The 27316-nt window shown below is 45.1% G+C and overlaps 1 protein-coding gene across 7 annotated transcripts in view; it reads right to left on the bottom strand.

Moving 5' to 3' along the window:
* Nucleotides 1–2943: 2943 nt before the first annotated feature.
* Nucleotides 2944–27316, bottom strand: part of TTLL4 (tubulin tyrosine ligase like 4) — a 45287-nt gene continuing 20914 nt past the window's right edge. Inside the window, exons 2-21 of one of the 7 annotated variants that reach the window (XM_053597972.1) lie at nucleotides 26170–26478; nucleotides 25375–25431; nucleotides 19749–21339; nucleotides 18445–18554; nucleotides 17749–17812; nucleotides 12810–12934; nucleotides 12244–12354; nucleotides 11819–11895; nucleotides 10935–11126; nucleotides 10754–10836; nucleotides 10133–10261; nucleotides 9406–9528; nucleotides 9019–9117; nucleotides 8280–8414; nucleotides 7709–7846; nucleotides 5415–5517; nucleotides 4622–4832; nucleotides 4405–4475; nucleotides 3926–4011; nucleotides 2944–3489 (exon numbers count right to left, since the gene is read on the bottom strand). In XM_053597972.1, the coding sequence (XP_053453947.1) occupies nucleotides 3231–3489; nucleotides 3926–4011; nucleotides 4405–4475; nucleotides 4622–4832; nucleotides 5415–5517; nucleotides 7709–7846; nucleotides 8280–8414; nucleotides 9019–9117; nucleotides 9406–9528; nucleotides 10133–10261; nucleotides 10754–10836; nucleotides 10935–11126; nucleotides 11819–11895; nucleotides 12244–12354; nucleotides 12810–12934; nucleotides 17749–17812; nucleotides 18445–18554; nucleotides 19749–21241 (3609 nt within the window). In that variant the 5' untranslated portion in view covers nucleotides 21242–21339; nucleotides 25375–25431; nucleotides 26170–26478 and the 3' untranslated portion in view covers nucleotides 2944–3230. Of the gene's footprint in view, nucleotides 3490–3925; nucleotides 4012–4404; nucleotides 4476–4621; nucleotides 4833–5414; nucleotides 5518–7708; nucleotides 7847–8279; nucleotides 8415–9018; nucleotides 9118–9405; nucleotides 9529–10132; nucleotides 10262–10753; nucleotides 10837–10934; nucleotides 11127–11818; nucleotides 11896–12243; nucleotides 12355–12809; nucleotides 12935–17748; nucleotides 17813–17868; nucleotides 17959–18444; nucleotides 18555–19748; nucleotides 21340–25374; nucleotides 25432–26169; nucleotides 26479–27316 lie in introns of those variants that run through there. The other 6 variants (XM_053597970.1, XM_053597973.1, XM_053597974.1 and 3 more) reach the window with 6 other exon arrangements.

The following is a 27316-nucleotide window of genomic DNA, read 5'->3' as shown; positions in this document are numbered from 1 at the left end:
AACCATTGCTCCCTTGCTCTCTCTCTTATCAAACCCTCTCCTGAAATCATTTAGTACTCTCATTTAATTCACATACTCCTAATGATTAATGTGCTTCTTTCCCCAGGGAATTTGCATTCTACCTGTGGAACATTTAATGATGATCATGTTTGTGTGTGCACTGGGGTGAAGGTGAGGGTGTTGAGGTAGCTGGACCCTATTCTGGCCTCTTCACTTCTAAAACATCTCTATAGCTATTCCACTTGAGGAAAGGGTTTCACATTTCTTGCTTGCCTAGTTCTACCCAAAGCACAGAGCTTGGACAGCAAGTGGAGAGAGGAGTGACTGTGCATAAGTACCCTCTGTGTCCTTAGGACTATTACTATACTTGGTTTAAATTTCCACAACTGTGCAAGGTAGGTGTTATATTCATGTTGTAAACAAATGGAGACTTAAGTTAGATGACAGACTCAAGGTCACAGTAAATGGCAGATCGGAGATTTAAACCCAAGGTTAGCCACTGAGGTTCTTGTTTTTTTTTTCTGAGAAAATGCCACCTCTTTGTTAATATTCACCCCCAAGAAATTGAGTTTCTCATAAATCCTGAGTGGAGTGGAAATAAGCAGGGTCAGTGACAACTCTCTCTACTCTGCACCCCAAGCCCTTACTGTACGGGACTCCAGAAACAGCCTATACTTCATTCCTGGTGTTTCCCTTCCTCCAAACAGAATGGGTAAGTCATCAACTTAGAAAAACAACTGGAATATTCTGACAAATGTTTATTCTACTATACTCCCAAATTAGAATTTTTATTAAAAAATCCCATTGCTGGGCGGCGCCTGTGGCTCAAGGAGTAGGGCGCCGGTCCCATATGCCGGAGGTGGTGGGTTCAAACCCAGCCCCGGCCAAAAACCAAAAAAAAAAAAATCCCATTGCTTCTCAAAAATCTCTATTTAGCTGAACACCTTATATTGTGAGTATTTGGTGCTAAATTACGGTTTGCTGAATCCTTAATAAACAAGATTTTTTTTTTTTTCCCTTTTTTTTTTAATTTTTTTTTTTTTTTGGCCGGGGCTGGGTTTGAACCTGCCACCTCTGGCATATGGGACCGGTGCCCTACTCCTTGAGCCACAGGCGCCGCCCAATTTAATTTTTCTTAAGAGTGAAAGAAAGGTAAATGTGATACATAAGTCTCATACTTTTCTCCCACCCAACAAACACCCACCTATCAGATGCTCAAATGTGATAAAAAAAATTTTTTTAAGTGTATGTATAAACATGTTTTAAACTACAAAGACCACTATATATTCTCACTGCTCATTTTGTTTCCTAAGACTCCCCTCTCCCATATCACCCTCCACCCAAACCTCACTGAGCAGCAATGCCTGACCCTCTCCAGCTGTGGGAGTGAAGGGATTGATTGTGCTGCACAGGGATTCTCAGAGGGCAGGCCAAAGAACTGAGGTTGGTTTTCAAGGAGTAAGTCAGCTCAAACAAGTCTCTACCCCTAAGTCCTTGCAAGGAGGACCAGGCACAACAAAGCTCAGCAGCTTAGCAGGTGGCTGGCTTACTCCCCTAGTCACATCTGCACTAGGATAATGCAGCCAGGGTCCATGAAAAGGGAGTTGCTTCAATTATATCAGTAAAGATGTAACAGGACTGTCAAAAGACCTTTCCTACTATGGCTCTGGCTCAACTTTAAAGGCCTTATTATTGAGCAGGAGGTGCTTCCTAGGACTTTGTCACCAAGATCTCTTTCTCAATGTCAACATGCCCTTAGGACTGGCAAACATTCACCTGTTCTGTGGCCTTGAACCCAGCCATACCTCTTAGTTATCTTTCCAGGGCTCCACCCCCATCTTGCCACCAAACTATAGAAGCCATGAAGCAGGGGCATCTCGTTCTAAACCTGGAGGGAATGAGGGCAGCCAATGGCCAGGGTGAGACTGAGTAGCTCAGCTTCCTGCCTACCATGCTAAGGGAAAAGCTATGTATCAGAGACAAAGGGCTGAATGCTTCTTCTATGTGCCACTGCTAAAAGAACTAAGTCAAAAGACTGCAGGGACTAGGGAGGAGACAAGCAGCAGTGGGGAAGTACTGGGTTAGGAAGGATCATGGTTCCAATGAAAACACCCTTCTGACCCAACTTTCCTACCTGTGCTTCCCCCAGGTGAGAGAGTAGAACTTCTTGTTCAAATGTCGTGTCCTTCAAGGTCTCTGTATGTACAGTTCACTCAGTTAACATTTATTCAACACCCACTGTTTACTGAGTCTAGAGGGAGGTAGATTCTGTTAAGTACAAAACTTTAGGCAAAAGTCAGATTGGAAGCCCATCCTATGATGGTGAATGCTCCTGAAACCCAGCTATCAGACCCTGCTTGAGGGGGAGCAGGGCACGAGCCTTCCTCTGTATTGTAGAGGATACCCCATCTCCTTCCACCCTTCCCAAGGAATATGTCCTTCGATATAAGGACATAGATAACAACAGCAGCTAGGATTATCTGGGCTCCTTCACTGGGGCCATGGGAAATGCACAAAGTTCACAGGACCTCTCATACCTCACAAAAAAGCCAACAGCTAAAGAGGTGACATTCATGACAGAGAAGTCTAGAAGTCTGAACAAGCAGTGATGTGAGGTCAGAAGAAGACATAGGGCTACTGGGTGTGTGGATATACAAATGGATGTGAAGTCATAGTCCTCTAGACTAGAATGATAGGAAATGGGTTTAGCATGTTGTGGCCTCTCCTGCCTGTCTACTGAGAAAGGCCAAAGGTTTCTGAAAGTGGCTCCTCAGGAAGGGGTATGGGGTGAGGAGAGAACTAAAGAAATAAGAACCATTAAAGGAACTCCTCAGTTACAGAACAATGGACTTCTGACCGAAATATGTTCAGTATGTTTTCTCCTCTTGAGGTACAACTCACCAACTGAACCGAGGCCCAAAACAAACCACACATAGCTCTCTGAAGGTAGAAACCAAACCCTGCTTTATAAGGCTGCGTGGCCATCACTGGCTTCTCTGCTGAGATATGAGGTGCCAGCCAGGCCGACAGGTGACAGAGGGTGAACCTTCTTCACCTTTTCCCCATCATCCCTCCAGCCCTCCAAATACCCATCTCTACAATTAAACCACTTCAAAAAATACTCTGATGAGGGGCAAGTGGAGGGCAGGGGTCAGGCTGATCAGCAGGCTGGTTCCCATGAGGTAGCTGACGCTGGTGCTCCTTGGCAGAGGCTTGTGAAGAGAGACCAGTTATAGGCTCACAGCAGCCAGGAGGGAGTCACTGGATGACTGGGAAGTAGAGGAAGCAGAAAGTCTTGAAGTCTGCCCAGAGTACTTGCCCACAGGTGACATATTGGTAGAGAAGCTGGGCTTTTTGCTGGAATCCTCACTGTCCTTTGAGGACCTGGATTGCCAGGAAATAGGGGAAAGGCCAGCCTGAGTCTTCTTGGGCTTAGGTGTGGTCCTGTGTTCAGAGAGCAGTAGGCTTCTCTCAGAAAAGTTGTGTTTTCTGAGGGGAACAGGTGGGGAAAGAAGTGGCTGAGACTTTAACTTGAGACTTACCGTCAGAGTCTGGCATTCAGAACATTATGGTGTTGTAGCCTCTAATTATACAGATATATTAATAACCATAAAATATTTTATTTACTTAAAGGCTTGAGAGCTGAATAAGAGTGAATGTGGGTGGGGACAGGAGGGCTAAGGACATCCTGAAGCTAGTGGCTAAGACTGAAAGCAGCCACTTTAGCAGATGCTTCTGAGCTCTAGCTCAGCTCTACTGAGTATGCCAAGAATCACCAGGAAGAGGACACAGTGGCTGTATAGTCTGATACTCCCAACTATCCCCAGTTGGATAATGCTTATCTCACTGTCAAGTCTGAGAAGAGAGGAAGAGAACTCCCCAAACTCACAGTCAGCAGCCCTTCCCTTTCCCAGGAAGCACTTACCCCAGTCTGCCAGTCTCCAACTTGCTGAAGGCATTGTATGTTACATCACCCTTTGAGACAGTCAAAGGTGTAGTAGGGAGAGACCACTAAGAGCAAAGGAAACAATGAGGCCAAAAAGGCTAGGTAAAGGCAAAACAGGAGTGTTTGGGGTCTTGGAACTCTTTTTCCAGCCCCTGATCACCTGAGTGATCAGGGGCTCTCCCCTTCCCTACCCTTAAGGCATGAGCCTTCTTGGGGAAAAGGGTTGGCTCTCTTCTGAATCAGACAAGTTAAGGACTATAAAGTACTTTTTGATCTTTAAAAGAAAGGCACCCAGGGAACCCTAGAGGTAATTTTTCCTTGAAAGGAAGCGGTGGTGAGATACAAAGGCAGGGCCTAGGAAAAAGGGAAGAGGATTTGTAGCTACAATCTAACTTCTGCTAAACTCTTAAGACAGAGGAGGGAGGGGCCTGAGAAGGAGCTGTCCCCCAAGCACTCACCATTGGAGCAGAATCAGAGACAACTCCTGTGTGGAACCCTTTGTAGCACCAACTCCGAAGCAGATCTACTCCTAGAACAAGATCAGCAGGGGTTGGGACTTAACAGGGTGAAATCAACTGACAGATTCTTCTTTTCAGAAAGGCCCATTTCATGGTCTACCGAAATTTATAATCTCTCACGATATATGGCCTCCTGAGGGCAGGGAGGGCACATCACCTTTGAGCTTGTTGCTATGGTATTTCCGTTCCCACTGGGTGGTGAGAATGTTGAAATAGCGTGGCTGCTCAAAAAAGCGGAGATAGCGAGAAGAGATCCGAGAAGGAAAAATTCGTTCAAATTGACCACGGCGAGAAAACTCATCTTCCATCTCTACCAGAATCCGAACGTCATCTGGAGTCAGGACATCCAGTACAGATGCATAGAAGTCCTATGGCCCAAGGAACAGGGAAGGAGAGGAAGTGAAAGAGTATAAGCTGAAGGCAGAGACTCAAGAAGCTGAGAGACAGGGAGCATGGCCTGGGGTCCTATGGATCCAAGACTCATGAGACCACCACAGTAGCCCGGTGGGCCAGCTCTGTACTTCATCTACTCCTGTGTCTATTGAACTGGTGAGGAAACATAACTCTCATTTGGAGTCAGGGGAGTCACTGGGGCTAAAGTGGTTTGTTAGATAAAGTCAAGATCAGCATCCAGCAACTCAGACTTGGCACCAGCCTGTACCTGACACTCTTCAGAGAAGGTTGAGCCTCCTGCATCTCCCCAGCTAAAGGTCTATAGCTCAGACATAAGAGTGGACCAAAGCAGCACTTTGCTAAGAGCAGTGGTTCTTAAAAACATGATGGAGACCATCGACTCTTTCCCAGAATGACATTAAGTCTCTGTACACCAAGGTGCAGACTCGCATTAAGAAACCCCACCCTAAGAGAGAGGAAAAACTGGTTGTCTTAGGGTCCCAAATGTTTGACCAGGGAAGCTTTCTGCTAGCATTAGGGGAAGACCAATCTCCTACCTGATCAGGAGTTTTCTGGGTCAGGTAATAGGCTTTTTTCATCTTCTGTGCAATGTAATGCTCTGAAGCCATTTGACATTTGTCCCTAGGGGAGCTGGGCAGGCTAATGTAGGAGGTGAAAAAAAAGCAAAGGGTAGGGTTAGCAGCTTCACACCTGAGGAAATATGGAGAGAAGGTCCAGACCAGGTAGTCACCCTTATCAAGAGAAGTCAAAGACATATGAACAGATGTGTGTTACTTGAGTAGATCCAACTTAAAGGTACCTTAGCACCTTTAGTACTGTAGCACCAACTCCGAAGCAGATCTACCCCTAGAACAAGATCAGCAGGGGTGGGGACTTAATAGGGTGGAATCAACTGACAGATTCTTTATTCCAGAGAGGCCCATTTCATGGTCTACTGAAATTTAACCTCTCACTAACAAGTACAAAACACACTTTTCAGGTGAATTTGCATGATAAAAAGAAAAGGACCCTGGAATAAGCCCAATTGCTGTATACTTCTATTTAGTTTAATTCAGCAAATACTTATACTATATACCCTACTCTTTCCTACTGGCTGCGTGACGGTGGGCAAGGGACTTAACTTCCCTGCACCTCAGTTTCATTGTCCATGTTATTACAATTTCTATAATCACCATTGAGAGACATACAAAGATGACTGAAGCCATGTGTGGTGGCACATGCCTGTAATCCCGGCTACCTGAGAGGCTGACACAGGAGGGTTGCTTGAACCTAGGAGTTCAAGGTCAGCCTGGGCAACACAGCAAGGCCTTGTCTTTAAAAAACCCTGTCTCTTAAAAATAAATGACTAGGGCGGCGCCTGTGGCTCAGCGGGTAGGGCGCCGGTCCCATATGCCGGAGGTGGCGGGTTCAAACCCAGCCCCGGCCAAATTAAAAAAAAAAAAAAAAAAAAAAAAAAATGACTAAAAAGCAGCCTGTGCCTCCAAAGAGCTTATGGTATAGCAGGTGGAATGAGTCAAATGACTAAGAACCACAGAACAGAGCTAAACATGAGTTTACAAGGTATAATGAGGAAAGGAAGTTTTGTTGTTTTTTTTTTTTTTTTGCAGTTTTTGGCCGGGGCTGGGTTTGAACCAGCCACCTCCGGCATATGGGGCCAGCGCCCTACTCCATTGAGCCACAGGCGCTGCCCCGGAAAGGAAGTTTTGTTAATAGGCAAATCAAGCTTTGAATTCCAGTCCTACCACTCTCTAGCTGAATGACCTTGGATGGGTTAATTCATCCCAGTGATCTTCAGTTTTCTCATCTCAGTAAACTTAGATACTAATACTAACCCTTACAGGGTTGTTGGGAGGGTAAGTTATATGCTTTTCCTTATATATCTCAGGTACTAAATATTAGCTCCCTTCCTTCAAAAGTGGTTCCAAGTGCTTTAGGAATATGAAGGGAGAAGCCCACACTAAGCTTACTTCATGAAGATGTCTTGTGTGAGGCTTTGATGGATAGATGAGGTTACAAGTAGGTCTACGCCTCTTTGTTTACTTGTCCTGGCAACACAGGCCCGTTTGCTGTCTATGGCAAACATATCTTGCTTTATAAACTTTCTTACTCTGTAAACCTATCTTTCTCTTCCTCAGTAAACTTTCTTTTGTGCTTGCCTTAAAAGAAAACAAAACAAAACCCCAAAACACCCCAGGTAGGTCTGCCTGAGGGGCATTTCAGGAAGAAGAAATCCCAAGGGCAGCCCAAAGAACACTGCAGGGGAAGAGCAAGGGGCAATGAAGATTTCAGAGAGCAGACTGAATTACTGATCCTTAAAGAGCCCTCCAACCTTGAAGTTCTCTTGATTGACTATTGTTGGAGCACAGGAGCCAGGAGAAGGAATAAAAAGAAACATACCTAGAAAAAGGCTGGGGCCTCAGATGGGCAGGTAAAAAGTTTACTTTTTTTTCTTTTAGAGACAGGGTCTTGCTATGTTGCCCCAGTTGGAGTACAGTAGCTATTCAATAGGTATGATTATAAAAGCAACACTATAGCTTTGAACTCCTGGCCTCAAGTAATCCTCCTGCCTTAGCCTCCCAAGTAACTGGGACTACAGGTGTCCACCAATGCATCTGGCTAAGGGGTTGAAATTTGATTACCAGGCCCCATGATTCCTGAGCAGGAAAATAATAAAACCAATTATACTTTCAGGTAGTGGTGTATGTGTGGACTGTAGGAGCACACTGAGCAGCAAAACCCCAAGCAGGAGGAAGTACCCAGAGCCCATTTCCAGAATTACATGGGGCTGTTCATGCTGTCAGCCAAGACTCAAGGAAGCAAGGGGGCTGACCTGGTGGTGGAACTGCTAGAGCTGCTGGGGCTGGAAATGACATCCTCTGCACTGGGCAGGACAAAACCTGCCAGGTTCAGAAGGTCACGGATCATCTGGCCTTTGATGCTGATGTCCAGTGGAGAGTTGGAGTGGAGGCTTTAGGGAAAGGATGCAAAGAGAAGTCAAAGCAGCACTTCAGAATGGTTTCTGGTCCTACACCCAAGTCAGGGTTAGACCTATTTACCCCCTGGCTTCCCTAGGACAAAAGATGCTCAAATATCCAAACATATGAACACCCTGTGAGGGTCTCCTGCACCACACAAAGTGAATAACCTCACTCAGGGTCTGAGTGACTTTGGCCTGCTGAAGAAAGCAACCGGTAGGGACTGACTAAAAAAGAACAACTTTTAACAACCCCTTTCCACTCTCAATGATCCTTGAGATAATGGCAAAGAATGAACAAATGCACAAACACAGACCATGAATGGAAAATACAAATACTAGTGATAGAAAGATCTTCCCAAATTTGGCAAGACTAGAGCAGCAATGGATCATGAGAAGGACTGAGTGTCCTGAGAATATAACCTACCTTGGGGAAATGTTGACTTCCAGGACCCAGGGCTTGAGGTTCTCGTCCAGCATGATGTCAAAACCGAAGAGCTCATGGCAGCTATAAGGCCGCCGCACATACATCTTGAGCAGGCTGGTCACATAGGGCTCTGACCTGGTATAAGGATGAAGAAGTATTCAGCTCAGCTCTTCCTAGGGGCCCCTACTCAGAGCTGCTCTGCCAACAGAGTGGCCCAGAGATGGGTAGCAGAAAGCAACCCAGGAAAGGTGGCTCTGAAGAGATACCTCTGACCTGGGACGAGCTCCTGGGGATAAGCTCAGTAGATGAGCAGAACTTAACTCTATCCACGTCTTCATTTTTTTTTTTTTTAGAGACAGAATCTCACTTTATGGCCCTCGGTAGAGTGCCATGGCATCACACAGCTCACAGCAACCTCCAGCTCCTGGGCTTAGGCGATTCTCTTGCCTCAGCCTCCAGAGAAGCTGGGACTACAGGCACTCGCCACAACACCTGGCTATTTTTTTGTTGTTATTGTTGCAGTTTGGCCAGGGGCAGGTTTGAACCCACCACCCTCAGTACATGGGGCTGGCGCCCTACTCACTGAGCCACAGGTGCCCCCCTATCCACTTCTTCTTACTCCCTGTCCTCAAAACTATATCAGAGCATGGTCAAAGTCTGGAGCAGACCATTGTAGCAGCCAATGAGAAAGGAAGAGTTCAGTGGCAAGCCCCACATGGAGGATGGCAGTATGACTCACGAGATGATGGTTTTGACAACAACATCCTTTATTTTCTCCCAGATGGCATCACTATTGACTCCTTTTTGGCTCAGGTAGTTCCACAAAGCCTTCAGCGCCCTGTGAGGGGAGTATCTGTGGTTATATGTTAGGAATAAGTGATGAAGAAGAGAAAGAAAAAGGAATAAGAGGCCTAAAGGTATTTTCTTCCTATCTCTTCCTTTGGATATTTTGAATTAAGTAAAAAGATGAACTTGGGTGCAAACGTATCAATTCTGAACTTATCTGAGTTTATGTAATCTTCAGGTCTTATATTAATCCTCCACTCATCATACCCCCCCCCCCGAACCTCCCTAAACCCCAGAACCCTGTACTCCTCACTGGACTGGGACACTCTGCCCTCAGTACCATTTGTGGCCCTGGCAGGCCGTTTCATCTGCATTGGCCTGGTACTCAGTATTCTTTTTATTGACACTGTAGTTGGTCAGATGCATGAACTTATTGCCAAGGCTCTTCATGGAAGGGGAATACCTGGAAGGGAAGGGAAGAGGAAGAGGTAAGATGGCAAGAGCAGAGATGAAACCTGGACCTCAAGGCCACACATAGCCCTTCAGATCCTCAAGTGCAGCCCCTTGACCGAATTCAAACTTCACAGAACAGACAAAAGCATCTGTTCTCTAAAATCTGGATCCAGTCAAAAGGTTGCACTCCAGGATCCAGAAGGCCATATGTGGCCCCAAGGTCACAGGTTCCCAACCCCTGGCTCCAAATTCCCAGAAGGTAAAGGAGATGTGCATAGATCCTTTCAGATCCATAAGGGCCTGAGAAGTAAATCTGTTGGCAAAGTTCTAGAAAACTACAGATAACCTCATCATCTCTTTTATCCCACATCAATCCTGCAGGAAGCCCTTCCCCAGATTCAGTGAAATAGAGAAACTCCTTAAAAAAGAAAAAAGAAAGAAAGAAAGAAATAGAGAACCTCCTTACTTCCCACTTCTAGCTTTCCTCCTTTGCAACAAAAACTACAACAACTACCATTTGTTATTTTTCTGTGTAGTATCCTCTAGTTTCCCTCCCTCTGAGGAAAACAAATCTCCAAAATTGTCAAGGCTGACACCTCCCCACTATCACATACTTGCAACTGGCAAAGCGGACAAGTCCATCTGAAAAGAGGTAAATCCGTAGAGGATCGTAGGAAGTGACGTAAACATAGATCCGCAGATCAAACTTGCTGCCACTGATGAGGTAGGGTTTGTGTAGATACCTACATAGAGGAAAGGCTATTTTCTCATCCAGACTAATGACAAGGTTCAGTGAGTAACTGAGCCATGGCAAAAGCTAGTGAACAATCCCTAAGATAAAGACCTTAAAAACAATTGGCTAAGTAAGGTCTTTGGATGGGAGGACAAAGGTCAGTGAAGAAACTTGTAAGAAGGGAACCTTGGGGCGGCGCCTGTGGCTCAGTCGGTGGGGCACCGGCCCCATATACCGAGGGTGGCGGGTTCAAACCCGGCCCCGGCCAAACTGCAACCAAAAAATAGCCGGGCGTTGTGGCGGGCGCCTGTAGTCCCAGCTACTCGGGAGGCTGAGGCAAGAGAATCGCTTAAGCCCAGGAGTTGGAGGTTGCTGTGAGCTGTGTGAGGCCACGGCACTCTACCGAGGGCCATAAAGTGAGACTCTGTCTCTACAAAAAAAAAAAAAAAAAAAGGGAACCTTGAAGCCAAGGAGGCCAGAAGATGAGGAGAGACAGGCTCACCGCTGTACCAAGAGGGGTCTTCGCTTTGGGAGCTGACTCCACTTGTGAATGACCTGGATGCCAATGCCTCGAGCTGATGCTGGCTAGAAATCAAATGGAAAGGAAGCAAGATCTGTCCTGGGCTCAAGACAGCTATTTCTAACCTCAGATCATAGTCTCCTGCCCACCGTGATACACTCACTGGCTTCACAATCCATTTCTGGCGGCTGCTGCTCTCCCAGGCTTTGCGCAGGAGCTTGGCATCCTGGGGCAGGATGAAGGACTGGGGGAAGAAGCTGAATTCCTTCTTGCCAAAGCGGCTCTGCATGCGTGACAGATTCCGCCATAGCCGGTCCTTCCTCCCAATCTGGAATGAGCCTGGGAAGTGGTTTAGCTACAGAAGGGACAAAGGGTGAGAGCCAGGAGAGGGCAGAGTTGAGACGGTGAGGAAGATGAGAAGATTCACTATCATTCCAACTTCCTTAGCAACATTCCAAGCTCCTGTTCATTTTTGTTATTGCTATTCTAGCGGTCCCTACGTATCCAACAGCTGAGTACTCACCAAAAAATGATTAAAACACAAACAAAACACAATAATGATTGAGACAGACATGATATTCACCTTAAATACAAAGAAAAAGCTGTTAAATCTTTTTCCATGACAGCCTATGGACAAGGATAAGAAAGCATCTGGCCTTTAGGACATCTGGGAGCAAGAGACTCAATTTATTCCAACATGAGACAAGGAGTGCCTTTACATATACTCAGTGTGGGGAAATGGAGACAGTGTACTGTGGTTATAGGAGAGACAATAAACTGAAAACATACAATGCATCTAAAGGACACATTAGAGGAAAAAAGGTCCTTTAGAGGATACAACTGCCCATGACAGTGCAGCTGAACTAGAGATGTTCACGATCTGCTAGAGTTTCATATGGTACTCCTCTCCTATACTTTCTCTTGGATAAACCTTCCCAACTTTTCCATCATTTTCCTCCCTCCTGTCCCCCAGTCCCTAACACAACCCTCCTCCTGCCTGGCCTAGTCCAAAGTCTAGGGAAACAGCTTCTCAGAAAGGGCTCCTACCTTCTGATGCTCTCTAATTGATCGGAAACAAGGAGACTTCATGTGGTGACCCCAGCAGCCCAGCCAGTCATCATTTCCTGCAGAAAGCATAGCAACAGTCAGTCCTTGGGACAGAAAAAGGGCCAGAGGCCCCAGAAATGCCAGTGGGCCTGGGCACAGCTCCCAAACTGGGTTTTTGAAGAGTTGTCATGGAGCTGCCCTATACGAGGGCCTGGGGCCAGGAATAGAACAATGGCTCTCTGTCTCCCAATTTTGAGCAGTAAGCTCAGCTCACAGGGCTTTTAGACCTATGTCCTCCTAAGAGGTTAGAAACTTCAGACTGTGTTATGCTCCCACATAACAGGAAGTATATAGGACTTTCTTCCTACCCAAAGCCCATCTATTGGGGCAAAGAAGATAGGCTCCAAGTAAGAAAAGTGACTCACTCTTGCTAATTTTGAAGTGGGACCGTCCAACGGTCTGCTTGACAATGTTGGGGGTCACTGTGCTCATCTTCCAACGGAGTAGCTTCCTCTGCTCCAAGGGAAGTTTCTCCACTGGGCAGAGGTAGTGGGGGGTGAGGGTGGGTAGAGAAGAACAGGAGAGTCAAGGTGAAAAGACAAGAAAGATGGCACTGCTGCCCACCCTTCCCTAGGCCAGTGAGTCACCAACTATTGATCCAGATAAGGGTTTCAAAGGAGCACACTTTGGGGAAGAAAGAGAGTTATGGAGGGAGCTCTCCCAAAGAAAAGGGAGGTTAAAAGGAGGAAAGCGATCAGGTTAGAGGATATGAACCAAGTATGAGATTACAAGGCTGAGGATGGTCAGCTGAAAAATGGACAAGAAAAAGCTTACACTGGGCTGATAACCAGGTGGGGAACTAAGGGCAGCAGGACCACAGCCACAATAGCCATTCTGGAACTCCCTCCCCCCTACTGCCACCTCCACCCAACTTAGTTAAGCATTCTTCTCCTGAGGCCTCTTCTGGCCTCTGACACTTGGCCAGGTTTACCTCTCTCATCCTGAGTGCCAAAATAGATGGTTGGGGGCACGTTGGGGAAAAGACTGTAGATAAGGGCTGGTCGGACAACTTTCTCATGATTGGAAAGGGGTTTGGTCAGACTTTCCATGCAGTTCCTAAAAATAAAAAGCAAACATGCAATAGGAGAAAAGGAAACCAATGGCCTTGAAGTGTTATCACCACTACGGACAATTTCTTCCCAAGTACTGTCTTTTACATTGAGATTCTAAAAAGACAAATGCTCAATAATTATTTTGGAAATATTAATACATAAGTGCTAGGGCTAACCTACATATAGCCACACCATTAATATCACATAAAGACGGGCGGTGCCTGTGGCTCAGTGAGTAGGGCGCTGGCCCCATATACTGATGGTGGCGGGTTCGAACCCGGCCCCGGTCAAATTGCAACAAAAAAACAGCCGGGCGCTGTGGCGGGCGCCTGTAGTCTCAGCTACTCGGGAGGCTGAGGCAAGAGAATTGCTTAACCCAAGAGTTCGAGGTTGCTGTGAGCTGTGACGCCATGGTACTCTATCAAGAGTGATAAAGTGAGACTCTGTCTCTACAAAAAAATTTTTAAAATATCACATAAAGACAAGATTTTCCAATACTTCATTTTGTAATACAACTCTAAAACTTCCTGTGACAAGCCACAGGCCAGGAAGTCCTTGACAAGAGTAGTTCCGAGAGGGGAAATGAAGTTGGGTGGATAATACTAGCAGAAGAATATGCTACATCAAGACTAAAAAATAAATGAAAGAAAAAGAATGACGTGCACAATTATTAAGGAAGAAGACCACAAAAGATCTGAGGTGTAGAGATTTTTTGAAAGAAAAAAAAAACAGAAAAAGAAAAAACGTAGTGATACTTCTAACTAATTTTACTTTTAGGTTCATCTGAAGATAAATGGATGGCTAATGCTCTTCTCCATTTTCTAAGTGATTTGTAACACTAGAATTTTATGTAACAGTGTGGTAACACAGATCTAGACCTGATCAACAAACAGATGTGGCTGAGAATCTAGGGCAGTGGGCCAAGGATGTCCCTATTGTTATTATAGTAAGGGACTGGCCAAGGCTGTATCACAGGGTGTCAAAATAGCAAATGCGTCAACTATCTCTCAGGTACAAGCTGAGAGACCCAGATAATTTCTTCAATGGCAATGAAAAAGAGAATAGTCATTACACTCTACACTGAGCCAATATGACCTACAAATATTATTATTATTATTTGTTTTTTTGTAGAGACAGAGTCTCACTTTACTGCCCGTGGCGTCACACAGCCCACAGCAACCTCCAGCTCTTGGTCTTACGTGATTCTCTTGCCTCAGCCTCCCGAGTAGCTGGGACTACAGGCGCCCACCACAACACCTGGCTATTTTTTTGTTGCCGTTTGGCTGGGGCTGGGCTTGAACCCGCCACCCTTGGCATATGGGGCCGGCGCCCTACTCACTGAGCCACAGCCCGCCCATGACCTACAAATATTATAAAAACATTAATTCTAGCTTATAGGCCAGCAGCAGCAGCTCATGCCCATAATCCTAATACTTTAGGAGGCCAATGCAAAGGATTACTTGAGACCAAAAGTTAGAACTTTTGGAAAGTTAGGAAACACTATCTCAAAAAAAAAAAAAAAAAAAACTTACTTTACCTGCTATTATTTTCAACACAATAGAAATAGGCATTGTATGTAAATTACTTCAGTGTTCTAAATCTTTTTTTTTAATGAGAGAAAGAGAGTCTCCCTCTGTTGCCCTGGGTAAAGTACTATGGTGTCATAAATCACAACAACCTCAAACTCTTGGGCTCAAGCAATCCTTTTGCCTTAGCAGTCTGAGCAGGTGGAACTATAGGTGCCTGCCATAACGTCTGGCTAGTTTTTCTACTTTTAGTAAAGATGGGGGTTTCACTCTTGCTCAGTCTGGTCTTGAATTCCTGAGCTCAAATGATCTACACCTCAGCCTCCCAGAGTGCTAGGATTACAGGTATGAGCCACTGTGCTCAGCCCCAAATAACCTTCAACAGCTGAGTGGTTAAACAAACTATAGTACACCATAGACTGCCACTCAGCAATAAAAAGGAATGAAATATTAATATACCAAACAATCCAGATCAATCTCCAGAGAGTATCTTGAGTAAAAAAAAAGCCAATTCCAAGAAGTTACATACCATTATCACTCCATTTCTATAAAGTTCTTACAATGACAAAATTACAGAAACAGAAAATAAACTAGCAGTTGCACAACAAAAAATAGCCGGGCATTGTTAAGACAAGAGAATCACTTAAGCCCAAGAGTTGGAGGTTGCTGTGAGCTGTGACCCCACAGTATTCTACCCAGGGCAACACAGTGAAACTGTCTCAAAAAAGAAAGAAAGAAAAACTGAGGCAAGAGGATCAATGGAGCCCAAGAGCTTGAGGTTACTGTGAGCCACAATGCCACAGTACTCTACTCAGGGTAGCAGAGTAAGACTGCCTCAAAATAGAATAATGAAATAAAATTACTTGATTCTTTTTTTTTTTTTTGTAGAGACAGAGTCTCACTTTATGGCCCTCGGTAGAGTGCCGTGGCCTCACACAGCTCACAGCAACCTCCAGCTCCTGGGCTTAAGCAATTCTCTTGCCTCAGCCTCCCGAGTAGCTGGGACTACAGGCACCCGCCACAACGCCCGGCTATTTTTTGGTTGCAGTTTGGCCGGGGCCAGGTTTGAACCCGCCACCCTCGGTATATGGGGCTGGCGCCTTACCGACTGAGCCACAGGCGCCGCCCAAAATTACTTGATTCTTAGAAGAAGAACATAGCAAGGCACAGTGGCTCAGTCCTGTAATCGCAGTGCTCTGGGAGGCTAATAAGGCAGGAAGATGAGGCCAGGAAGATGAGGCCAGGAGTTTGAGAAGAACACAGCAACAAGAAATATAATAAAACCATTGTTGGGTAGAGGAACAGAGGTAATGTTTTCAAAGAATTTTCTGCTTTTTTGTAGTTGCAAATAAATGGCATCTATATATATTTATCTATAATAAATCTCTCAAATAGAGAAAAAAAATAAGATTTTAGTACTCCAAAAGTATTTTAGTTATCATTGAAGTGCAAAGTAGTTTGGAATCCATCAATCTCCATTTTCTTAAAAACTATATTTTAAGCCTCATATAGATAAGAAGTTGTATAAAGGGCGGCGCCTGTGGCTCAGTGAGTAAGGCGCCGGCCCCATATGCCGAGGGTGGCGGGTTCAAACCCAGCCCCGGCCAAACTGCAACCAAAAAAAAAAAAAAATAGCCGGGCGTTGTGGCAGGCGCCTGTAGTCCCAGCTGCTCGGGAGGCTGAGGCAAGAGAATCGCGTAAGCCCAAGAGTTAGAGGTTGCTATGAGCCGTGTGACGCCACGGCACTCGGCCGAGGGCAGTACAGTGAGACTCTGTCTCTACAAAAAAAAAAAAAAAAAAGAAGTTGTATAAAATTTGAGGAGTTAATTGGTGAGCAAATAATTAACCCCTTTTGTGAATTTTATCTTATACATAAGGATGGCTAGATAGGTATAGGGCTGTGTAGCCACCTTGAAGCAGGCCTAAAGATAAATGTAGACCATCTGGAGGTGTGGAAAAGGTGGGACTCTCAATCACTTCCACGTTAAGTATCTTTCTCTCATGTGGAGTGGAGGTGACTAATCAGCATCCAATATAACAACCAGAAATAGTTTTGCAGTTGGGCATAGTGGCTCACGCCTACAATCCTAGCACTCTGGGAGGCCAATGTGGGAGGACTGCTTGAGCTCAGGAGTTTGAAGACTAGCCTAAGCAGGACTGAGATCCCATCTCTACTAAAATAGAAAAAACTGGCTCGGTGGCTAGGGCACTGGCCATATACACCAGAGCTGGTAGGTTTCAACCCAGCCCAGGCCTGCCAAACAACAATGAAAACTACAGCCAAAAAAAATAGCTGGGCGTTGTGGTGGATGCCTATAGTCCCAGCTACTTGGGAGGCTGAGGCAAAAGAATCATTTAAGCCCAAGAGTCTGAGGTTGCTGTGCTGGGGCAACATAGTGAGATTCTGTCTCAAAAAAAAAAAAGGGTGGCCTGTGGCTCAAAGGAATAGGGCACCAGCCCCATATACCAGAGGTGGCAGGTTCAAACCCAGCCCCGGCCAAAAACTGCAAAACAAAACAAAAAAAACCCCAAAAACTAGCTGAGCATTGTGGCAGGTGCCTATCGTCTCAGCTACTTGGGAGGCTGAGGCAAGAGGATCCTTTGAGCACAAGAGTTTAGGTCACTGAGAGCTATGACACCATAGCACTCTACCCAGGTCAATAGAGTGACACTATGTCTCAAAAAAAAAGGAAATAGGAGAACAAAGATTAAGCTAAAGAATGTTAAAGGTAGTTTAAATGGTCCATTAGTGAGTTCTAAAAATCTTTAGCACGATGACATGCCCTCCTTTATGGTGATTTCTTCATAGTCCTATATTCCTTCTTCTCCTTTTCTCCTATCTCCCAACTTGCAGCTTCCTACAAAAGAGCCTACATTAACAGATTGATGTTATTGATTCCCTCATTAGAGATGAACATCACTCAGACTCTACCAAAAAATAAGCTGGATTAAATCCCTTATTTACTTGTTACTACAATTAATATCAGTCTTATTTTCCAATATGAAATTAACCTCAGAAGAGAGAAAAAGAACATTTTTAAAAGCTCCAAGCCTATATACCCAAATTACAGGCTAAGAAACATGGTACTGTTTTAAAGCCCACCCAACTGATTAGATATGTTTCTGGTCCCCCACTGCTCCTTGTTCTAAAACTAAAGTTGCAAACATAAAAATTTGATGATAATGCATTAGGGTTCTCAGGGTTATTAATCACTTGGGTAGCTAAACCCTTTATAATCTTGAAGAGACAGAAAATAAGCATTTACCAATGATCTACACAACCAGTACTCACCGAGAAATAGCTGCCACTGACTCACTGCGAGAGATGACATTTAATGAGGAGTACTCTGAGTCTCCTGAGGGAGGAAGATCAGAGAAGTTTCAACTGGAAGAGGTTTCCATACAAACTCACCAAGCCTAGGCAGCTCTTCCGTGAACATCCTGTGCTCAACTCTTCTCGTGGAGCCACAAGCACCATCCTGCTGCCTTGCCCTGCCTTCCCTGAGCTTAATAGCAGCAGGAAGAAGACAAGACTAGAGGGATAGTACTAGAGAACACAGTCCCTCAGAAGCTACTACTCCCTTAAGACATCCTAAAGCTGGCTGGGCTCAGTGGCTCACGCCTGTAACCTTAGCACCCTGGGAGGCCGAGGTGGGTGGATTGTCTGAGCTCAGGAGCTCAAGACCAGCCTGAGCAAGAGCCAGACCCCGTCTCTAAAAATAGCTGAGTGTTGTGGCGTGTGCCTGTAGTTCCAGCTACTTGGGAGGCTGAGGCAAGAGGATTGAATGAGTCCTAGAGTTTGAGGTTGCTGTGAGCTATGATGTAACAGCACTCTACCCAAGGCGAAAAAGTGAGACTCTGTCTCAAAAAAAAAAGACCTCCCAAAGCAAGTGATTAAGATAGGTGGTTAATCTGTGCACAACCGTCAGCTCCTTCCCTAGAGGCTATGACTAAGCCCTAGTTGGAAGTGAAAAGATTCCCCACTCACCCTCCTCCTCTTCATTCTCATCATGACTACAGCTGTCTTCCAAACCATCTATTAGTTCTTCTTCTACATCTTCAGTCTCAACCTGGTCTGGCTGGAGGTCGGTAGCTGAACTAAAAGAAAGAAAGAATCATGCTCCTAGCCCAGCCAACTCCGTAAGAGAGGTCAGTTAGATTCTCATTCCTTCACCATATTCTCTCAGTGTTTGCCTCTTCCCCATTATCCATCTTCTATCTCTTGCCTGAACCTTACAACTCCTATCTCTTGCTCTCAAAGTTTAGGACTAGCCATACATTGTTCCTCAACCTTACATAGTTCCTCAATCTTACACACTCTATTCTGCAAAAAGGCACTACCTCTTCCACTTACTTTGATGTCCCTTATAGCACATAAGTACAAAATTCTGCATACAAAAAGCCTTGATGAATATCTGGTAACTGACTTCAAATGTCTCTAGGCCACTCTCTGGCAACTTAGAACAAGGCTTTGGTAAAACAAGGTTCCAAAAAAATAACCAGACACAAGAAAAAAAAACAACTATGCATATGCCCTATGACTGGCTGTCATGTTAAGAATGACTGAGAATCTGATCTGGCTTGTAATAAGCAGGAAAGCCATAGGTCTCAACATTGGGTGTTTGTATTATTTCTCTCCTGGTTATAACTTAAAACAGAGGCAAGCAAATTCTAAAGGACCAAATAGTAAATATTTTCAGTTTGCTCCTTTTTTTTGAGACAGAGTCTCAATTTGTCACCCCAAGCTAGAGTGCTATGATGCCACAGGTCACAGCAACCTCAAACTCGTGGACTCAAGAGATCCTTTTGCCTCAGCCTCCTGAGTAGCTGGGACTATAAGTGCTCGCCACAATGCCTGGCTAGTTTTTCTATTTTTAGTAGACAGGGTCTCACTCATGCTCAGAATGGTTTCGAATTCCTGAGCTCAGGTGATTTACTTGCCTCAGCCTCCCCGAGTGCTAGGATTACAGGCATGACCCACCGAGCATGGCCAATATTTTCAGTTTTGCAGGCCATTCAGTTTATCACAACTAAACTCTACTGCTATAACAAGAAAGCAGACACAGTAAACGAATGGGCTGCATTTCAAAAAACTTTATCTACAAAAGCAGGTGACAAACAGGATTTGGCCTATTAGCTGTAGCTTCCCAACCTCTTCCCTAAAGTGAAAACCAATAATTCTAGGGCAGCTAAAAAATAAAACCAACCTTCAGAGGTACAGAATCAGTGACACCAATATATGGTGCATAAACTCTATTGCTCTAGGTGAACCAAAACCACTCTCCAACTTACCCTGTATCCCTATGAGGGAGGTTCAGCTCCCTGGTTTCCTCAGGCCCCTCTTTCCCAGACTGGCCCAGATGGATGGAAGAGAGGCAGGTGGCCACACTGGCTACGCCAAGGGGCTGAGGAGGAAAAGGAGGAAGTGGAGCTTTGTCTTCTTCAAGTGGTGGGGGGTCAGTTACAGATCCACAGGCACGGCTGTGGTTGAGCCCATTGGCATGTGAGGCAAGGAGGTGAATGCTGATACGTTTGGTACAGAAGACTGTACCGTCCAACCCCAAGGTGTTTGAGGCACCAGGGAGGATCCTACCGTCTGATCCAGCATCCTCCTGAGGAAACTGCTGCCCTACCCCGGGAGGTTTCCACCGCCTGCTCCTGCCGAGGAGGCTCTGCTGGAAGCTGGGGCTCACAAAACAAGACTGTTCAAACCGGCAGCCTTCCCTTTGCATCTTCTCAAAGCTTCTTGAGGTCAACTTCCTCACAGCCTCAGTGAACCGAATCTCTTTAGTTGGAGCTTGGGAGTCGGAGCCGTTATCCAGGCCACAGGGATGTGGCTCTGCTCTTGTAGCTAAGTTTTTCCAGCTGTACCGCGAAGAGGCAACACTGGTGTTGGGTGTGTTGAGGGAGACAGGAGTAGACAGAGTGATATGGGCAGTGGCATCATCTAGGACAGTGCCAATGCTCTTGGGCACCTTATGGTCTATAGGCTGGGATGCACAGTCTCCAGTCCCCCCAGAATGATGCCAGGAAACAGGTTGGATCTTGGGGTGAGATACTGGCTTCAGGCCCTCGGTGGCCTGTGATAAAGGCACTTTAGTGTTAGTGCTATTTGGCCGCATGAAGGAGTTGTTATTCAGCATGGGCTTGTAGGAGGACAATGGAGATGAGATCTTTCCTGAGATGGCAGAGGCCAGGCTCTTCCCTGAAGAGTTTTCCCCAGCCGCTGCCAAAGAGAGGTATGGATCTGTGGATGAGGTTGCCATGGGCTGGGCCATGGGAAAGATCATGGAAGAAGTAGCCTTACTGGCAGTGAGTCTGACAGGGAGGCTCTTTTGAGGGCGAAAAAAAGGTCTTTTTTCCGATGGGCTTGAACGCAAGCAGAAGGACTCCAGTTGCTGGTATGGTTTGTGCCTATAGTTGGAACGGCGGTACAACAGGGTACTGCTGAACAAGTCTGGGAGAGAGCGCAGGTAACAGGAGCTGCTGTGGCCTGCAACAACAGCTGTGGTCCCAGAGCTACATAAAGTGCTAGGGCAAAAGAAATATGCTGGATGGGGTGGGACACCCAAGAAGCTTTGGTTCAATCCTACTGACAGCGTCCCCACATGCTTCTTTTCCAGCTTCCAGATTGGCTTCACCTGCTGATGGGCCTGAGACCAGACTTTGCCCACAGAGGATTTCTCAGGTGGTGGGGCAGGCACCGTGCCTGAGGGACCACTCTGCTTGAAGCTGTTTCCCCGGCAGAGGCCAATACTGTAGTGCTCTGTTCCTGCTGAGGCCATGAGGGGCCCACATCATGGCCACATGGCCTCATGGCCAGGCTCAGGTAAGGTGCCACACACCTCCAGTAATACCAACTGCATTCTTGAAATCTGTCAGTCTGAAGGGAAGAGAAATGATTGGGAACATTTAGCATCAGGAGGACAACACCATGCTACAGTGGTCCTCAAGTACATATTAGTCCCCATTTCAGCATTTCTTGGGTAACCAGTTGTGGTTATCATTTGAGGCCCTGAGAGAACAATATGTCCAGGGAGTTTTCATCTTCCTGCTGCCATCACATGATCAAAACTGGCTTCCTCAAGGACCAAAAGTTTAAGGCACCACCATCCTAAGAGTGCTCATGCGTTCCCACTCACTCAGAAAATTTCCTCTCCAAAGAAGGGTACATCTTTCTGTCTCATCATCCATGACTTTACATGAGTGGCTGTCCCCTCTCACTTAAAACCAATGTGGCTAGCAATAAGGCAAGTCTGGAAGTAACAAGAGAAAGCAACCAATGGCTTCTTCCTCACCAACCAATTTTCTCTCTCTCTCTTTTTTTTTTTTTTTTTTTGCTCATCTGGTTAAATTCAGTCACAACCATTTCTGAAAGACCAAAGATTATCTGAGAATACATTTTAAATCTACTGCTCCCTAAACCAACTCTCAGTTGCCTGTGGTCTGTTTTCCACAGTTAAGCATGACAAGTTCAGACAGAAGCAGAGAATTTCCCTACTGACCCTGGAGTCTATTCTGGAGCTAACACAGCAATTTCATCTCTTCAAGAATCTTGCTAACTATACAGACTCAAATTCTATACTGAGTGTTGGTGGGGGGAAAAGAAAGAAAATGGAACTAAACACCAACAATATTTTTATTTAAAGTGACTTCATTTCCAGTATTTCCACAATGGGACAGCACAAGTTCAGGAAATAGAAGAGGCAAGAAGGGGGGAGGAGCCTTCTTTATTTCCAAGTCCATGCTTCAGTTTGGACTAATCTCTTCTATGTCTTCTCATTCAATGTTTCCTTTAATACAAAAGCTCTAACCCAGCCTTGCAGTTCTGAGACAGTTTGTTCAGCATGGTCACTTACTTTCTAAATCGAATTCACAAAATATTATCCAGTATTCACAACTGCAGGTAAGAGTGGGCTTGCTTTCACAGACATATCCAGGGGAAAATAATAAAACCTATCGATAAGAAGTCACTCATCAGAGTTAATTCTAAATGGAATCCTGTCATCCTCATCAGGTGTTTTCAGACTAGCTAGGGAGAACGAATTAGCAGAGAGATTTTTTGCTCATGTTACATTTAAAACACAAAAATAGGGAGAGAACCTTGTATTTTGATAGGAGAATAATGGCCAAGAAAGATCTAAGATTCCTAAGCTACAGAATAGACAACACCTACAAACAGTGTGCAGAAGCCTTGTGCAATCACCCTCTTTTCCTGCAAAGGCTGACCTACATGGATTCTTTCTCAAGGAGAGTATGTAAAAATCACAGTGAGCTAAAAAGAGCATAATGCTAAAACTAGATTTTGAGGCCAGTAACCACAAAATGAGGTGACGGAAAATAGAACTCCATTAAGTCCAAACTATGAAAATATTGTGCAGGGAACAATTACACGATGCACTTCCAGTCCAGAAGGATCCATAAGGGGAAGAGTCAATTCCGTCAGATGACTTTATAAGACTTTGTGTGTGTGTGTGTGTGTGTGAACGTTTAGTTCTCTGACTCATTTAGTTCTCTTTTAGGAATCTACTTCTTTCCCCACTCATGTAGTACACACCAAAGTGATGGGAGAAAATGGCTAAGGAAATGAAAACTCCAGCTGGTACCCCCTGAAAAACAATTCTGCTAGTAACTCTCCATGTGCATCAAGCCATCTCAGACCTTCATGCCTTTACAAGCACTAATCCCTGGACCTCTTTCCTTCTCTTTCATCCTGCTTGGAAAAAATCATCTCAAACATCACCTTGTCCAGGTAACCTTCCCTGACTCCCCAGTTTGTCCACTACAAATAAGGATTCCTCACTATCAATGATGCATACCACCATCATTGTTTTTATATAGATATATAAATTTTTTTTAAATTGAAAGTCTCACTTTGTTGCCCTCTGTAGAGTGCTGTAGCATCACAGCTCACAGCAACCTCCAACTCCTGGGCTTAAGAGATTCTCCTGCCTCAGCCTCCGAGTAGCTGGGACTACAGGCACCCGCCACAACATCGGGCTATTTTTTTTGTTGCAGTTGTTGTTGTTTGGCAGGCCTGGGCCAGGTTCCAACCCACTAGCCCCAGTGTATGTGGCTGGCGCCCTAGCCGCGGAGCTATAGGCACCGAGCCATCATTGTTCATGTTACAAATTAGCTTTAATAATGAACTAACTTAGGCTGGGCGAGGTGGCTTACACCTGTAATTCTAGCACCCTGAGAGACCGAGGTGGGTGGATTGCCTGAGCTCACAGGATCAAGACCATCCTGACCCAGAGTGAGACCTTGTCTCTAAAATTAGTTGGGCCCCTGTAGTCCCTCCCAGCTACTTGAGGGGCTGAGGCAAAGAGGCGCTTGAGCCCAAGAGTTTGAGGTTGCTTTGCTATGACGCCACATTCCACCCAGGGTGACAAAGTGAGACTCTGTCTAAAAAAAAAACAAAAAAACTAACTCATCTGACTAGAAGCAAAGGGCATGTTTTCTTCCAGCTGATGTCCCCAGTACAGTATCTGACCCACAGTAAGTGTTCAATATTCTGTTGAATAAATAAACTTAGAAAAGTACAGTAAATGAAAGAGTAACAAAATAACACTTATGAATGCTAGTTTCTGTACCTGATGAAGGTCAAGTACCATGCTAATCATATATTGCCTATATTATCTCATTTAACCCTAACAGAAACCTTACATTCAGTTTATTTTTATTTTTTTGATTCAGAGTCTTACTATGTCACCTTCAGTAGAGTGCCGTGGTGTCACAACTCACACCAATCTCAAACTCTTGGGCTTAAGTGATTCTTTTGCCTCAGCCTCCCAGTAGCTGGGCCTACAGGCGCCCGCCACAACGCCCGGCTATTTTTTGTTGCAGTTGTCATTGTTTAGCAGGCCCAGGCTGGGTCTGAACCCGCCAGCTTCACTGTACATGGCTGATGCTGTAACCACTATTTACTGATGATGAAGCCAAACTCAGAAAAGAAAGTGAAGTAACTTTTCCATAATTAAACAACCAATAAGTGTGGTACCTAGATTAAAACTCAAGTTTGTCTGATTCCACACTGCTTCTGAAACCAAAAGAAATACATATTTAGATGCTATCCCCTCTGTTATCTCTAACCTTTGTGTAAAGACAAAAGCCAGGGTAAAAACACTCTTCAATTGTTTATACTAAGGCCCCTCTTGGATGAAATGCCCAAGAGCACACCATCGACACTGCAGCCAGCTCCACTCTCAACTGTACCCATAGACACCTACCACACAGCACCTCAGGCTGGGTGAAGAGAGGCCCTCTTACTACACCACTGCTCAATATTTGCCTCACTGCAACCCACATGACTCCCCAGTGCCAAGAAGACTGACACATGTGGCCCGACACTCAGCTGGGCTGACTTTTAATCCAAATGAGGAAGAGGGAGACTAAGGAAATACTCCTGCCTTTCTGAAGGGCTGCAGGCAGCCTGCCCCCAGGCCAAGTGTGAAGCAAGCCCCCTGGGCAAACTCCAGAGTAAATTATTTTCTGACTAATGAATTCCAGATCTCATCTCTCTGCAGGGGTCATTTCCCACTTTTTGTCTCCTCTCATAGCCCCTACCATGAGTACAATGGCAGCCTGGAGAAGGGCCACCTGTCTTCCAAAAGAACATATATAGCTAAATAGGTGAGAGAACGTTTCTGTCATTCTCTTTCTGGGAAACAGCTCCATAGCTAGTAAGAGACACCCAGGGTTGGCTAAGGTGGCTAAGGAACTGCCAAGAAAAGACAAATCTTGTCAGATACTCTGTAGAGAGGAGCTTCAAGAATACAGTGTTGTTTTTTTTTTTTCTTTTCTGTTTAGCAGGCTCAGACTGGGTTCAAACTCACCAGCCCTGGAACATGTGGCCAGCACCCTAACCACTGAGCTAGGGGCACTCCCAAAGAATACAAAGTTTAATAGTATCACTCACACAGTATCCTGTACAAATGTTCCAACCTGGTTTCATTTGTTTCTGGTTCAGAGGCATCTAGTTTAGACAAGAAATAAGGGTTGCTAAAAGGTTGTTTCCTTTTCCTTATAGAGCTTTCTGATGAAATCAAAACACAATGGGGAAGCAGGAGACCCAGCTAAAACACAGAGCAGCCTGGATTCCAGGCCCCCTGACTGCTGCCACAAGTCATCTGCCCACTGTCCTATAGAAAAGCAAGTGACAAACTTAAAAAAGCTTTAAAAGGTCCAAAGTCTAGGAAGTGGAGTGAGAAATTGTTTCAAAAGCTAACACACTGAGAATCGAGCCATAAAGTCGAAGTCCAGAGAGGCAAATAACATCTACCACCAGACCCAACAGACAGCACATACTCGGAGGGTACTTTTGGGCAAGGACACCAAACCCATTCTCTGTAGCATACTCTGGACTTCTGGAGTCTTTCCTCCAGCCTCTCTTAAACTTCTAAGTGTACTATGAGGATACAAACTTTGTGTGCCTTTAGGATCTAAAATATAAGTTACCCATCTCCCAGGAAATATTTTAGGATGAGGTGTCCAAAAAAAAAAAAAAAAAAACATAGGGAGAAAAGATATTTATATATGTAGAAGGTCATGCACAGGCCACTAATGGAAGCCTCTTTCAAAACTCATAAGAAATATTTGATTATACAAATTATGAAAGATTCACCACAAGTTCCATTATTTTCATTCAGTTTACATACCTATTTTAGCCACATATATACACTACTTAAAGACATGCAAAGGCATTCGTACTTACTCTCTGTGACTAAGTCCAAAGGATCCACCATCAGCTTACTCTCCAATCAGCAGCTTGCAAGGAACTCAAGGAACTTACTTTATGAGCCAATAAATCACCTGAAAAATAGTATTTTGAATAACCTACCATTTTACAGAGCCATGATCTAACATGTTTCTTATTCTTACATATGATCCCTGGAACAGGAGGGCTTAAGGGACAAACAGGTACAAATATTAAGCTCTAGCCTGCAGAGTTCAACTTTACAAGAATACAAGCCTGTTTTGTAGCTCAGGTCCTCAATCTAGGTCCAAACAGGAAAATGTCCAGCTAAAAAAGAAAGTAAAGGTTAGTTTAGAGCACAGTAGCTGAAGAGAGAGTTCTTGAGAAGAAAAGCTGCTGTGGAGAGCACTCAGGACATCTGAATATGGCTGTGCAAAAACAAAGCTCTACAAGAATATATTTCTCAACTGCTAATGGTAGTTATCTTGGGGATAGGGATGGAATAAAGGATTGATTTGGCAAGGGAAAGGAGGGGATATTTTCCAGTTTACTCAATGGCACCTGTGTTTTTTGATCCTAAAAATAAAATCAAATATTACTTGTGTCAAGTTTTCAAGAGCCTCAGAGAACATCTACTCCTCACAGCCATGAGGCATCAGTAGCTATACCTTTTGGTGACTCATGCCAAGCAAAGCAATGATGAGTAGTAAATCACATTCAGTGCTGAAACCACACAGCTGGAATGTTCAGGAAAAAATAAGAAAGAAGAACCACAACCCCCACTGAGTAATTATGAGAGATCAAATTAGAAAACTGGCCAGGTGCAGTGGCTCAGCACTCTGGGAGGTTGAGGCGGGTGGATTGTCTTAGTTCACAAGTTCGAGACCAGCCTGAGCAAGAGGAAAACCCTGTCTCTAAAAATAACCAGGTGGGGTGGTGCCTGTGGCTCAAGGAGTAGGACACCAGCCCCATATGCCGAGGGTGGCAGGTTCAAGCCCAGCCCTGGCCAAAAAAAAACTGCAATAAAAATAACCAGGCGTTGTAGCAGGCACCTATAGTCCCAGCCACTCAGGAGGCCAAGACAAGAGGCTCGCTTAAGCCCAAAGCTTGTGGTTGCTGTAAGCTATGATGCCACAGCATTCTACCCAGAGCAACAAAATGAGAC

The sequence above is a fragment of the Nycticebus coucang genome, chromosome 7 (assembly GCF_027406575.1).
Source record: "Nycticebus coucang isolate mNycCou1 chromosome 7, mNycCou1.pri, whole genome shotgun sequence".
In the NCBI taxonomy this organism is placed as follows: domain Eukaryota; kingdom Metazoa; phylum Chordata; class Mammalia; order Primates; family Lorisidae; genus Nycticebus; species Nycticebus coucang.
The sequence above is the reverse complement of the archived record's forward strand: the minus strand, read 5'-3'. Positions and strand labels throughout refer to the sequence as shown.